This window comes from Notolabrus celidotus, chromosome 13, assembly GCF_009762535.1.
Source record: "Notolabrus celidotus isolate fNotCel1 chromosome 13, fNotCel1.pri, whole genome shotgun sequence".
In the NCBI taxonomy this organism is placed as follows: domain Eukaryota; kingdom Metazoa; phylum Chordata; class Actinopteri; order Labriformes; family Labridae; genus Notolabrus; species Notolabrus celidotus.
In genome coordinates this window covers 10,831,094-10,845,949 of record NC_048284.1, presented here as the reverse complement: position 1 = coordinate 10,845,949, position 14,856 = coordinate 10,831,094, and the positions used below count along the sequence as shown (strand labels likewise).

The 14,856-nt window shown below is 40.9% G+C and overlaps 1 protein-coding gene across 2 annotated transcripts in view; it reads right to left on the bottom strand.

Annotated features, from left to right (window-relative positions):
* The window catches only part of map3k5 (mitogen-activated protein kinase kinase kinase 5), a 107,551-nt gene that overhangs the window by 46,189 nt on the left and 46,506 nt on the right, over positions 1–14,856 (bottom strand). For both annotated transcript variants that reach the window (XM_034699804.1, XM_034699806.1), the window contains exons 5-7: positions 12,674–12,842; positions 10,483–10,589; positions 546–716 (exon numbers count right to left, since the gene is read on the bottom strand). In XM_034699804.1, the coding sequence (XP_034555695.1) occupies positions 546–716; positions 10,483–10,589; positions 12,674–12,842 (447 nt within the window). The remainder of the gene's footprint in view (positions 1–545; positions 717–10,482; positions 10,590–12,673; positions 12,843–14,856) is intronic.

Here is a 14,856-nt window from a genome sequence, read left to right as displayed (position 1 = left end):
TGTCTTCCTGAATGTCGCTGCTGTAATACGCTGTCATTTGCTGCATTGTGGCCCGCCTTCTTACTTCAATGAGACTTGTAATTCTGCCTTCACAATAACAGCAATTAAGAAGTCTTTTATTCTTGGCAACAGTCACAGTTCATTTAATGTACTGTGGCGCCATGATCAGATGAGTTCACTTAAAGGTATTTACATGCATTTTCTCAGAGTCCATCAGCTGTTGTCTGACAAAGAAATTCCAGACTCTGGGAGTAACAGCCAACTTTTGAAGTGTGGCTAGCGGCTAGTAATATCTGTACAAAGACCGTAATTCAGCATGGCAGCAGTGTTTTTCCTTCCCCCTTTCTTGTCAAAGTTTGCAGAACTGCAACTAGATGAAGCTACAAAACAAAAAACAAAAAAACAAAAAACAGAACCTCTGGCACAAAAATCCTGTCTCTCTCCTACTGATTCTGCATTTAGAGTGAATATTTTATCCTTCAAAACATTTCTTATACCAATATTTATATCTGGTTTAATGTGGCTAGAAATTGAGACATCCTCACCACTGTGTGCCGCTGTCTCTGCTCGCTGTGTCAGTGAAGTGAGACTCCAGGAACGTGTCCTTGTAGATCCGTCCCACCAGGCAGTAGATGTCCGAAGCGACCTGCTCCTCTCCCTCCACCAGGGGCAGCATGATGTCCAGAGCTTTCTGTCTGTCGCCTGGAAGGTTCCTCCTACACTCAGGATAAACACAAAGTACAAACAAACATGCAAAGTCAGAGAGGAGGTCAATCAAACTGCCAGTAATTTACAACTGAGCTATTTTTGTTACTTGACTCATCGTACTCCTACTGCTCTTCTATCGTTGACTCTTTCATTATACACTTTATGTTTTCTATTTCAAGTATATCTGATCCTCTTTTAGCTATTCTTATTGTGCACTATAATTTGGAGGCAATCTGGTGCAATCCCAAGTTAATAAAGTTGTATCTTCTCTCCAAAAACAAATCAGCCTTGAGCAAATATCTCCTCAGACATTTGTGGATAAAAACTGTTTATGTTACCTGTGATAATTGAAGCTATTCACAAAGACATCACATCAAATGAATCTCAAATTGCTCCTCATATTTCAGATTCCATTGTGGTGCCAGTTTGGCTGAGTTGGTAGAGCGAGCGCCCCATGTACAGACACCACGGTAGTGTTGTAGTCAAGACCACATTAACCGAAACCAAGACATGTCCGAGACCAGAGTGCCCCAAGACCAAGACAAGACCAAGACATTTAGGGATCGAGACCGAGTCAAGACCAAGGCCAAGGCAGGGCTAGACCGAGACAGGACCAAGACCATATACTGTGTATCAATGAAAAATCATCATGAGAGTTAACAAAATAAAAAACTTTGGTTTATTTTATTTAAGTTTGCTTTGAATACTATTGACAGCAACAAACAAGGTTTGGTTTTGTCTTTGTTGTCTTTCTTTTGACTCCTTAAGTTTCGTTTTTTTCTCTTATCACAGTAATGACAGGGACACAGAGAGCATCAGTGGTGGTCTCGACCGGTCTTGATTTAAAATACGGAGTCCGCGCAGTCCGAGACTGAGACAAGACAGAGTGAAAATGCTTCCGATTCCGAGAAGAGACCGAGACTTTAAATAAGCCGCCTCGAGACCAAGACCGGTCTCGAGTATTACAACACTACGCCATGGTCCTCTTTGTACTATCCCAGCATGATTGGTGGATGTTATTCCCTCTCTTTCCCCTTACATGCCCTGTCACTCTCAAGCTGTCCTATCAAAATGAAGGCAAGAGCCAGAAAAATAATCTTAGAATAAAATTTGACTTAAGTCTCAATGTCATAAAAGTCACGTGGCACACTCAGCTTTGAAAACAACAGTATAAATTATTTTTGGGTTCACGAGGGAGATGAAAAATCCCAGTGGAGTTTTGTATGTCTGGGAATCATATTTTCATCCTCAACCTTTTCCGTTCTTTTCAATCCCTCCATTGCCAGTCCTCCAAACATACGACAGTTCAGTGCTAAATTATAAGGTGAGCTCAATACTCTAAAAGTGTCATTAGCTGTTTTTATACCACAACAAAAGGAGCTGCGTAAGAACATACAGTCTTTAGCTTAGAGAGAAAGAAAATTAACCTTATTTCAAAAGGCTGCTATAAGCCTTTCACAGTCCTCTAACACAGTAGCCCTGGTCAACAAACACTCCTCTCCATTTCTTTCTATTTCTGGATAATGGCACATAAACTAAGGGAGTGTCCACAAAAGTCCAGTAAAGGAAGTAATGGGTGCACACCCTCACCCATTGAACGACAGTGGGTGTTATTAAACCACACAAAGTACAACAGTAATCAAATGTACTCATTTAGTAAGGTGTTCCAGACACACTCTCAGATATGTGATAGAGAGTTCAAAAATAGACATGCAGCAGGACCAGAGATATTGTCCAGTTTCCAGACTACAGACTGTACAAAACAAAGTCTCAGTGACATCCCACATTTGATACTGAAGAGAGGGTGTGAAGCCCAAAGATGGTGGTCGTCATATTGGAAATGCTACCCCCAACTAACTTTGGGCTGATCTAAAAACAGGTAAAGAGGTGGAGTAATGCCAATGCTATGCAGACTGTCAAACAGCTACAATGCATCAACCTGAGTCAAAGTAGCCACACCCTCCTGACTCCTAGCCTTAATGAGAACAACCATGTGCAGTTCTGAATTAAGAAATGAGGTAAAGTGACCAAAATTGTTTTTTTATACCAGGCAGTAAACAGGTTTATTTAGACTTTTAAAATGGGCTGTAATGGGGTTTCCCAGGCACTGGAGCTAGCCTCAAGTGGATACTGGAGGAACTGTTTGTTGCTGTTTTGCATTTCCACATTTGCTTCATTTTTCAACACCAGAAGCTACAGATTAGTTAAACCCTGGTGATAATATTACCCATAATGCATATCACCAACACACAGGAAGATCAGGTGTGTTATTATAGATTTTTTGTTCTGTAATCTTAAAGTCCAACTGGGCCCCTGTCAGAAAAATAAATATGACCACGCTCTGATGAAGACTCCGTGAGTGTCGAAACGGTTGGCATTTTCTCCTGACTGTTACCTTTATTAAACTTTATGCCCTGAACTATTAAAGGCTTTTAAACTTATGCCTTGACTCAAGCTAGCATGCCTGAAGACAGCTGCATGGCTTCCCCCCTTTTGACAGTATTGCTTTATTCTTCAGGAGCACCTAGCTTCTACCTGGAGTTTACCATATTTAATCAGTTAATCCTTAAAATAGGAAACTAGGGGCACTGGTGGCCTAGCGGTCTAAGTGCCCCACATACAGAGGCTACATTCCTCGTCACAGGGGAAGAAACTAGAACTGATTTGTCAGATTTTATTCAGCCTTCTCTGGAAAAAGGTATTTATTTAACTTTTTCCACATAAATTCTAGTCATTACAAATGCTTGTTCACATTCTGATGTGCAAATTGCTCATTGAAGTCATTTTTGATGCATTTATAGACCAACAAAAAATCTTCCTCATGTAATGATGAGTGAGTGACGAGTGTTTTTGTTGAGTCTTCAGCAAATACACTTAACTGCTGCATGACTTTGAGCATTACATTTTAACTAGATAGCATGTGTTTTGTGTATTTACCGTGCAACACATGTATAATGTTGAAAAACGGTGTAACTGAACATGCACGTAACCCTGTGCATCCTGGGTGCACAACAGAGTCTCTGTTTTGGACAGAGTGAATCAAATTAGGAAACACCAGCTGTGTGTGCACGCAAGGTACGTGTGTGTGTGAGTGTGAGACTGTATAATTATTTGAATGTGTGTGTTTGTTTGTGTAGCTAGGGAACAGTCGCACAGCTGCTGTTGGGAGTCAGTGATACCTGCACGGAGGTATCACTGCAGCCTGTCTGAAGTATCACAGGTCATTGAGTTCATTTGGAGAATCTCCACTTTTACTTTCCTCTCTGAGATTTTAACCATGCTGCTGTGGAGCATTCACATTGAAGGCTTTTATGGCAAACCTTAGAGGAAACAACAAGACTGTCAGATAATTTCTCATTCATTAATATAAGAGCAATTCTCTTATATTAGAGATAAGCCCTTCAGGAGTCAATTGAGTGAATGAAATGAACGTAGGTTCATAAAAGCTTTGATACAAAAACAAAACACAAGTACAGCTGGGTTTCCTACAGCGGCATTCAGAGCTGAACAATGAAGCTAAATGTGTCTAATTCACAGAGTCAGTTCACAAACAATTCTTACTTTTACTGCCAATTGAATCATGGATTAATTGTTTGGCTACCAAATAAACAATAATTGATGTCAGCCTCAGTTTTCAGTGATAACATACCTAATCTTGTGCAACATCCTTGAAATCAGTTGTACCAAGATAAAAATGAATTATACTGTAATAATGCAACATTTAGTTTAGGTTTAACTAAATGTAAAGAGGATTTATGTCGATGCTATGGTTATTTTAGATCAATCTTTATCAATCAATCTTTATTAATTTAGCGCCAAATCACAACATATGTATCTTAAGACGCTTTTACAAACAGACTGTACTCAATGTTATATTATCAACAAAGACCCAAAATCAAGACAGGGTAAGATCAAGTCCTATCTTACAGACAGGACTCAGTCTGATCTCATCTTAATCCGCCATGAGCAGAGCACCTCGCAGTATTTAACAAGTTACAGTGGCGAGAAAAACTTCCTTTAACAGGCAGAAACCTCGAGCAGAACCAGACTCATGTTAGAGAGCCATCTGCTGAAACTGAGTTGGCTTGGGAAGACGGATAGAGAAGATTAAGAGAGAGTGAGAGAGATGATAGTAGTGAGATGGATAGCAGTAGATGCAGCTGGCCATCTATGTCAGCGACTCTAAGGAACCTATGAGACAATAGAGCTCAGGGACTCCGGAAAGGTCTCTGGTTGATGATGAGGGAGGTTTTGGTGCCAGTGATCTTTTTTGGCTGATTCTGCATTTTTATGCTGAATCTGAAGGCGAGGGATGTGATTCCGACATCAGAGATGTTCTGGTTTCTGTTCGTAGTACAAGTAGTATCACCGAGTAGTGTTTTGGCAGGCTGTGGTAGTAGAATGAATCGGCTAACCTGGGACCCATCTGCAGTCATCTAATTACGATTTAGCTTTAATTACCATACTGACCTGATGCAAGTTTTTCTTTTCCTCTACTTCTGAAAAAGGTGGGATCCAATTAAAATCAGGGTTTCATTATATTCAGTGGATGAGGCCACTTATCTATAAAAAGCTTGAATACTCCTTGTGACTGAGACCAGCTGTCACTCACTGCTACCATGCCAGGTGAATGAAAGATGGAGTGACACAGTGATCAAAGTTGCACAAAAGTAGGACAAGTTAACCAACAACTGAGTCGGAGCTATGATGCTTTTTTTTTTTTAAGAATATGGTTCTCAGTGCAGCAGAGACATTCAACTTCTGTCAAACAGCCAAGAAACATGTTGTCAAAGTGTTTAATGTCTGAATATGGTGAGCTTGAAAGGACCATCTATGAGTATGCTTCTGAAACACAGATCGGAGGTGAGCCCATCACCAGACCCGTCATTCATCCAATAGATTCCTCAATCCTGCTACTGTAAGTGCTTCATATGATACGATACGATACGATGTACTTTATTGTCCCCATAGGGAAATTTGTCTTTGACATCAGTGCTGCATATGTTACCTGCTCCTTCAAAAATCACCACAATGACATAAGAACACATAAAGAAAAAATAAAAGATACAATAACTAATACATTCATTCATAAAACACACAGCATAATCTTAAAGAGAAAGCCCCCTAACACTGTCCCAACCCTAACAGGCTATTTACTATTTAAATTTGAATAGAGATCGGCACAAAGGAGTTTTTAAAACGATTCAATTTACACTTGGGGACTCTGTACCTTCTTCCAGATGGTAAAAGTTCATACTCAGAGTAAAGGATGTGCAACAAGTCTACAAGTATTCTCTGAGCCTGCCCAAGAACACACTGCTCATAAATGGCCTGGAAGGGTTGCCAGTCTTCCCTGTGACCTTCATGGCAGTCTGCACCAGGCAAGAGAGTTTGGTTTTGAGCTGAACAGAGAGGTTACCATACCATGCTGTCATCCTATACCTAATAATACTCTCCAGTACAGCCTGATAAAACAAAAACATAGCCTGCTGATTCACACCAAACACCCTGAGCCGACGAAAACAATACAATCATTTACACATGTTCACATTTATTCCATTTAAATGGAAAATTTAAATGTGCTTATGGTGTCATTGACTAGCATTGCATAATACTGAGAGGTGTTTCAAATTTCAAGTCCACTCCGTTCAAGGTCCCACTTGGTCCACAGGGAATGCAAAAATCAACACAAACAGAGTCCTTCACAGGAGCTTTGATTGTTACAGCAGCTTGTGCTTTATAACCTCTCCTGGATGATAATAGATTCTGCTCATGAGGTGTGAGCTGTGGATATCTCTTAAGTTCAATAAGTGTTTTTTAAACAGAAAAGACTTAATGTGTGACAGCCAGGAAAAAACATCCATGAAAAACATAACAGCCTCCCTCCAGAGCATGAAGGTTAAATAAAACATATGAGCTGACAGATATTACCATGGAGACAGTCCAGAGGGAAGAGACAAGACCTGCTCTTTTCTCCTGCGTCTATTTCTCTCTGTCTGGGCAGCTGATCGGTATTTAAATGAAGGAGATTCTTCCCTCGTCCCTGTCAGGCTCCCAGCAGCGTGAAAAAACCTGCACTACACCCTCCACACCCCCCACACCCCCACACCCACCCCCCCCCCCTGCAGCATTCAACACTCACATGTCTGCAGCTGACAAGAGGCCGAAACCAATTAGTCCACTCACACTTCAACCTGTGGATTCTCCTCAAAATAATCATCTGATGTTTGTTAAGGCTGAATGTAATAATCTCAGACTGTGAGTGCTGCTAGGCAACAATTCAATGAGTAAAATGTTATGATTTATGCGGCCTCAATTTAAGTGTAAATGTCATAAAAAGATGTTTAATGACTCTAATGTGCAGCCTCTTAAAACCTACAATCAGCATGTGACAGTATAATATCAGTAATTTTCAATTCAAGCTCTAACAAACCTTGGATCGGCCTGCGATCATCTGACAACAACATATGCCTCTGGGAGTTATGTCCAACTTCTCTGTATATCAGTGTAGCCAGTGGTTAGCGACCAACAGCTTAAAATGAATACTTCCTTTATGGTGTGCTGCATTGTTTACAATCAGGGCAGGTATAGTCCATATTCACTGCTTGAGTCACAGTTATAAGCAACTTTTGGGAGCGGCAGTAGCTCAGTCCATAGGGACTTGGCTTGGAAACTGGAGGGTCGCCGGTTCGAGTCCCAGTGTTGACAAAGTTTGGCAAGTGGACTGGTGGCTGGAGAGGTGCTGGTTCACTTGCCTGGGCACTGCTGAGGTGCTCTTGGGCAAGGCACCGAACCCCCAACTGCTCAGGGTGCGCTGGTTGATGGCAGCATCCTCACTCTGACATCTCTTCCTAAGTGCATGTCCACTGCATGTTTGTAAAATTGTATGTATATACCAAAAAACTGTGTGTGTAGTATGACCAGAAAAATAACACGAGTGGTAAAAATTGAATTTCCCCCATGGGGATTAATAAAGTATGTTTCTTTCTTTCTTTCTTTCTTTCTTTCTTTCTTTCTTTCTTTCTTTCTTTCTTTCTTTCTTACTAAGCGACTAAGCAGCTGTTTCTTGGTCACATCCCCTGGGTCAGTACCTGTTCATCTGTTTCTGGTAGGTCTCAGTTTCACTATAAATAGTAAGTAACGACAAGGTTTCTGAAAGCTGTAACCCCCCCTAAAAAAAAAATCTTGTGATTTACTTGCAATTAATGGTTCAAGCTGCAGATTTGTAAAAAGTGAAAATGTAAGCTTTGTCAGATCTGTCCTCATAAAGTGAAGAAAGCAACTTTTCAAACGTTTGTTGAATGGAGGTTGGCTCGATCATTTCTGATGCATTTCAGGAAGTCAGGAAAGCTCAACCCTCATTGGCTTCGTCCAGGAGGTGACCCTTGCCTCCTGGATGCCTCTCTTTAAAAGTGTTACAGGCGCCTCCACCTGGGAGGAGTCCTCGGGGTAATCCCAGAGCTCGCTAGAGGGATCATATATCTAACCTGACCTGAGAACTCCTCGGGATTCCCCAAGGAGGAGCTGGAAAACATTACTGGAGAGAGGTTGTCTGGGTCAGATTGCTTAGATTGCTGCACCCGCAACCCAATCCTGGATAAGTGGACTAAAGGGATGGATTATTGGCTTTGACAATGCAGCATCAAGGCTACACTTGCATGCAGGTATCTGTTTACAGAGATAGATAAATTGTCTTGGGATTATGGCCAATGGGATCAGGGAAGTCATGTCACAGTGGATCAGGTTCTGCCTGTTTTTGCTCTCCATACAGACTATTTTTCCCGCATACACTAAAGCCTGTTGATTTGCGATCTCAGTTCTTGTTGGAATACAAATGAACTAAAATCAGAAAAAATGAAACTTGAAAAATAATCTAGATACTTGAGAAGTAGGGGTGGGAATCGAAAACCGGACCCGACTTAGAACCGGTTCCAGTTAATCAGTTCCATCAGAATTGTACACCTCAAATGTTATCGATTCGTCTTAACGATTCATTTCCCAGCATGATGTCACGTCGCGGTAAGTTGCATTTTGTCACACACTCTGCGGCGCAGAACTCCTCGGTGCAAATACCTCAAATATGCTGAAGCATTTGTCGACTCGGCCTCGAAGCTCGGGGTTCGCGTCGGGCTGAAGTGGAGAAGGTTTCCATGTCACCATGTTCGCGTAGGGGAGGTGAACCTCCGCATACCTCTCCCCTTTCGGAGACGGGACGCTTTCCCTCTGACTCACGCGGCAAAAAATGAGGCACCGAGAGCGGGTAAAATATCTCCGACACCTGACCCCTGGAGGAAAAGCGTCTTTCCTCTCCAAATTCAAAGTATTTTCATCCAGGCTCGAGGGGCCACGTCTGGACTCACGCGGCCGAGAATGAGGTCAACCTATTGTTCAGTATGTTCAAGTTGAATATGTTCATGTTCAGTCTTGTGCAGACATAATTTTTGAGAAATAAAATGGTTCCTTTTGGTGCAGAAGACTGTGTGGAACTACTTTTTTCCCCTCAAAAAATAAATCAGGAATCGTTAGGAGAATTGATAAGGAATCTGATTGATAAGCAGAATCAATAATGGCATTGACATTGATAAAATCTTATCAATTCCCACCTCTATTGAGAACAGATTTATATTTTTATGTAAAATCTTCAGCGATTTAGTATTATACTAAGTACTGTCAAAATCCCACTGTACATAGTCTTTTGCACCAACATTGAATAAGCTGAATGAAACACAACCTTACCAAAACATCACAACACGCTGCAACTAAAAATATTAAAGTCATAAAGACTTCATTGAGCAGCCTGCCAAGAGTTGTCTCTCTGCTCCTGACATCCTGATTGAAACCTGAGGGAAGCATTTCAATCTCTCATCTCATTACCACTTATTGTATAATTTGGTCTCACATGATGCCTTGGTGCACTCACAAACTCAATATGACGTTCTGGTAATGGGCCAGACAGTAACAGCAAACTCACACAGGCTTCTTGGCTTCCTGTAGAAACATTTTCCAAACGCTGCCATATTACAGAACAGCATGCTTTATTTCTGTTTGAGGCAGCCGCGCCGTGAAAACCGCAGGAAGTTTACAAGAGAAGCAGCTGGTGTGAAAACAGGCAGTTAAAACCTCTCCGTGCTATACATCTGTTTTTTTCCCTGAGCAGAACCGCACACATGTAACTAATAATATCACTGCCGTTTGGGGGTGCTAAGACTGAATTTGCAGCTGCTGTCGTTTTAAATATTATTGTTTCAAGATTTAGTTTGATATAGAAAAATGATTCTACCACTGCTGCATGTATAAGCCTTTAAAAAAAACATATACCAAAGGAGTGAAAAGCTAAATGAACCAAACAGCTCTCTTAGTGTTTGATGCTCAAAGAAAAGGTAGAGATAAAAGATTAACTTTTTCCAGAGAGTTTCTTACACCTCCAAATCCAGTCAAACAATAATGTAAGAATTACATTAAAAATGCTAAAAGGTCAGTGGTTTATCGTTGAATGTGTGTTTGGGTTGCCGTTACGGGGGGTTCGCCGACTGATCCACCAGCAGACTTGGGCTTAAAAATGATGCCATCGGTGCAGTGTGTCAGCGCCTGTAACAGGCGTGTTTTGACCTCTGCACAAAGATGCAACATCCACCTTTAAAAAACAGTTGATGGTTCTTTTGGTTGCATATATTTTCCAGTGTGTATGTATCAGAGTGACCACATCACCATGTCCAGGTTAGCTGTTTTAAGTGCCAAAAGGTGTGAATCACTGTGCTATGCTCGCCATCTTACCGATTCAGTGCAAATGCGTAGTGGAACTTCACGTGAGGATGAGCCATGGGGTCAAAGGTCGGGAGCTTCTCCAGAGTCTCCACCAGCTTCACGATGGATTCATAATCCTACAAGACAAGAAAGGATAACACTCATGAGCAGCTGTTGAGCTTCCACCCTGGTCTGTGATGAGCTGTGTTGGACTGTTGTTATTGTTTCTCTGCACTAGTTTGTCCTCTAAACACACACTTGAGATCATGAAGGTGGTGAGCTGCTTTGAAGGTCAAGGTGGTACATTTCTGATGTCCTTTTATTTATTCCGTCTCAGACTCAAGGCTCTGCAGAACACTGAAAACACTTTAATAATTGAGTGGTCCCCTTCATCACATGTTGTTACCCCTACATGGTTACTATACCCAATGCATGTTGAATAATTCAGCACGTCCTCAATGCTTGTTGTTCTAATGAATGATACATGAGGCTCAGCGCTGCCTGTGGTGAGTGGGACGATCTGGACGGTGAGTGCCATCGCAATGTGGAGACTAAAGAGAGGAGAAAGAGCGGCTGGTTTGAGATGAGTAGACCTAAAGCTTCGCCCAGGGCTCTCTACAGGCGGTCTGCTGTGGCCTCTGTCAGGAAGCTGGATCTCATAAAGGGATACTGCTGACAGATTCATGCTGATGTAGTGACCCTTCTCTAACTAGTACAGTTCGTTTGTACAGTAGCTTCATCTACCAAGGTCACAGACACCAGCAGCATGCACAGATAATCTGCACTGAGTCAACAAATTGTTTGTAATGGGTGTAATGCCCCACTTTACTTCATTGTTGTGCTTCAAGTTCTTGCCTGTCCTTTACTAGAAAGTCTGTTCTCAGGATTTTAAAACAGGGTGAAATTGGCCGGTGTGTGTCTGCATGTTTTTGACTGGGGTGGCCAAACTGTGACTCTGACTTATGCAGGAGTGGCATAAAGAATGTGTGTGCACAGACACAAACGAAGAGCATGTATTTTACCTTTCTCAAATCAAAGTATCAAACAGATCTTATAATCCTGAGAATAGGTTTTTTACCTTCAAAAAGCATCACACCAAAGTAGCCACATCCAAATCTGCTTCACTTAATTGCTTATGAACTCTAAAAGAAGATGTTTGTCCAAAGTTTTAATCCCCCTGTTATGTTGTGGGTCAAATTGACCCTTTTTAAAGTCTATTTTAGGCAATATGGCTTCCAAACCTGCTAAATGCAGCATACAAATATGGGCAGCATGTGACAGAAGAGGTGTCTTGTGTTAATTTATCAACATCACTTCATAAAAAAATAAATAAAAAGTAAAATAAAATAAGAAAACTCCATGTCATGTAAAACTATTGTATTTATATTGAGGGCTTTCCAATGTACATTAAAAAAAGTTTTAACATGAATTTTAATAAAAAACAAGTGAGTTATCCTCATTGAACCATGATCTGTGAGACTTAAAGAACACAAATGGACTAAATCTTAATTTAAATGGTTATTAATGGAGTTAAAAATTAGATTACAAAAAAAAGTGTTTTGGGATTTTTTGGGGTTCTGACTTTTTTGGATAATTGAATATGCCCCGGGTCAAATTGACCCAGTAACATTATTCCTGATCCAGAGAAACGAACATATCAGGAGGGTTAAAGGACAAAAAAAATAATATGCTACATTTTGGCAATGACAGCTATAAGAGTGTGTTGTAACACAGCCCAAATAGTTGGTTGTAGTGTAAGTCTTGTCTCTGGCATGGTAAATAGCCATATAGTTTGGCTTTTGGGGAAGCGCCACTGGGGGCCAATCAGATTTCGATGTTTTTCAATGTTTCATTGAAAAAATTTAAAGACTTTTGGTATCTCTTCGCCTGAAAATCGCTGAGTCATCAGGCGAAAAGATACCAATTCAAGTTGCATTTTGCTTGTTGCATATCAATTATTTCAATTTTCTTTCAGATGCACCATTAATCACAAGAAAGGCAGAAACAACAACAAGGAAGCATCTTTGGACTCTTGTGTTTTCATAAAATGGGCATGTAGAAGTGAGGAAAACCCTTTTCTAATGTACTTCAAATAACATACGAACAGAGTGGCAACAATATAAACTAATTATCTAAATCTGTGATTCACCACAGGCAGCCTGCTGAATAACACATGATACCAGTGTGTTCATGTTCACAGAGTTACAAGGATTAGGTGTACCTGGATGTCCCGGTACGTGAGCAGCAGGTTGATAACGATGTCCACTGAGAGGCACTCCACGTTGTCGAGCCGCTGCTGGATGCGGCTCAGCTCAGTGGCCAGCTCCATGCCGGTGTACAACTCTCGAGCCTTACGGATCTCATTCAGGATCGTCTCGCGGAAATACTGGCTGTGATAGAAGAAAATGACACAACAGAGGTTATTGTTTTTACTATCAATCCCAGATTCTGTTATTCAAAGAAATACAACATCATGATGTTTCCTGTAATGTCCTTTTAACACAGTACTGATCAAATTGTTTTAGGCAGTTTAGTTTCTCCTTGAGGGGCAATTCTAAATAATTATTATCATTTTCATTACTTTTTGATTTCCTGCCTGCAAGAGGCATGACCCAATAAACCTTACTTTGAATATTAAACCATTAACACTCAAGTAAATGATCCGATTTCTTTATAAATACAGAACTGGAAGCTCTTCTCTGATGAGCTCTTTGATATTCTTGAATGCACATAAAATTGTGAATACAACCTTTAGTTCAAGTATATGGATGTATAGCCCATAGGTGAATGTTTTTACAGGGACATTTGTTTGATCTTCACTCACTTTACATGAATTGTTACATAATAATAATAATAATTCATTTTATTTATAGGTGCCTTTCTGGATACCCAAGGTCACCTTACAACATAGCAATAATAAAAGCAACACTAAACAGTAAAAAATACATACATTAGAATAAAGGTACAATACTAGAAACATGAAAGGGGGAGGGGAAGTCATTCCAGTCTCAGGGAGATGGATTAGAGTGCATATGCTTGGTGGAAAAGGTGAGTTTTTAGGCGGGATTTGAAGGTGGTGGGCGAGGTGGAATTTTGTACGTTCAGGGGGAGAGAGTTCCAGAGGCGGGGGGCCGAGCGGCCGAAGGCTCTCGACCCCAAACATGAAATATTATTATTCTAAAAGAAATATTTAGGGTGCTTTTACACCTTTATTTTTTGAGAATAGCACAGTGGATAGAGCAGCAAACTAGGAGAGAGAGAGCGGGGGAATGACATGCAGGAAAAGGGCTGCAGCCTGGAATCGCACCCGGGCTGCCTGCTTTAAGGGGACGCAACTTTTCCACAAGGGAAAACCTGCGCCCACTCTAACATTGTTCTGTTTAGTATCTAGGGTCTCCTTGAGTGTTTCAATACCACAGCCCTACACAGGATATTCACCGTACAAATCTGTTTCATTTCAGTAAGCTTCATAGATTACATTTTCTTGTTCATTTACTTCAAATAAGCTAATAAAGATCCGATTTTGTATCTGAACCAGGACTCATACAGGAATCATCTGATGCAGATTGTTGTCACATCCCACACTCCTCTGCACTCTCCTCGCTGCAGGGAGTTGTAAGGTTAAGGCCTGAATACCAAATAATGACTCACTACATTCTCTCAATTCACATAATAAATCTGTTCCATGTGAGTTGGCTGACTGAAATTGAATTACACTTCATTTGTGCAGGAATTTGGCAACACTGATAGCCTGTTTCAAGAATCAGTCTGAGCAGAGCAGAAAAAATATTACAAAATGAATCACTGATAATTCATAGCACTGCTTTCATGCCGCATAGCAAACTGAATTTAATCTGTGTTCAATTGGTTATTATTTATAGCCGTCATAAATAGAAGGCATGCTCCTTTACACAATGTACTGAATGCATAGCTGAAAGATACCCCGGATTGATGAGATGAAATCTCTCTGCAGGGCTCACTGGTTATAAATGTTCTTCAGGAGACAAAAGCTTTATCAGAGCGCACGTTTTTCTCTCCTGCAAAACCCTGAGTCACTACTCCAGGAGCTGAGTGAGAGCTGACTGGCTGCATGTTGTATTGCCTGATGGCAGAAAAGCTTAAAATATTTCTCCAACAGCTGAGGTGGTGATAAATGTTTTTCTCTCTTTTCAAAATGTGGCGCACCACGCAAGTCAAAGTTGAGGGATGTGCTACATAAAAATGATAACAGCAAGTAAAAATTGTGAAGAGTGGGACAGTAAAACAAAGGCCGCAGCAACAGATCTGTTACAACATTCAAACACGAGTTGAAGTACTTTCTCAAAGAACTCTGGGATTTTCCTACAAATCAAATTACCAGGTAGCTGCTGCCACCTAATTTTAGTACAGTCCCCGGCTCCTGTC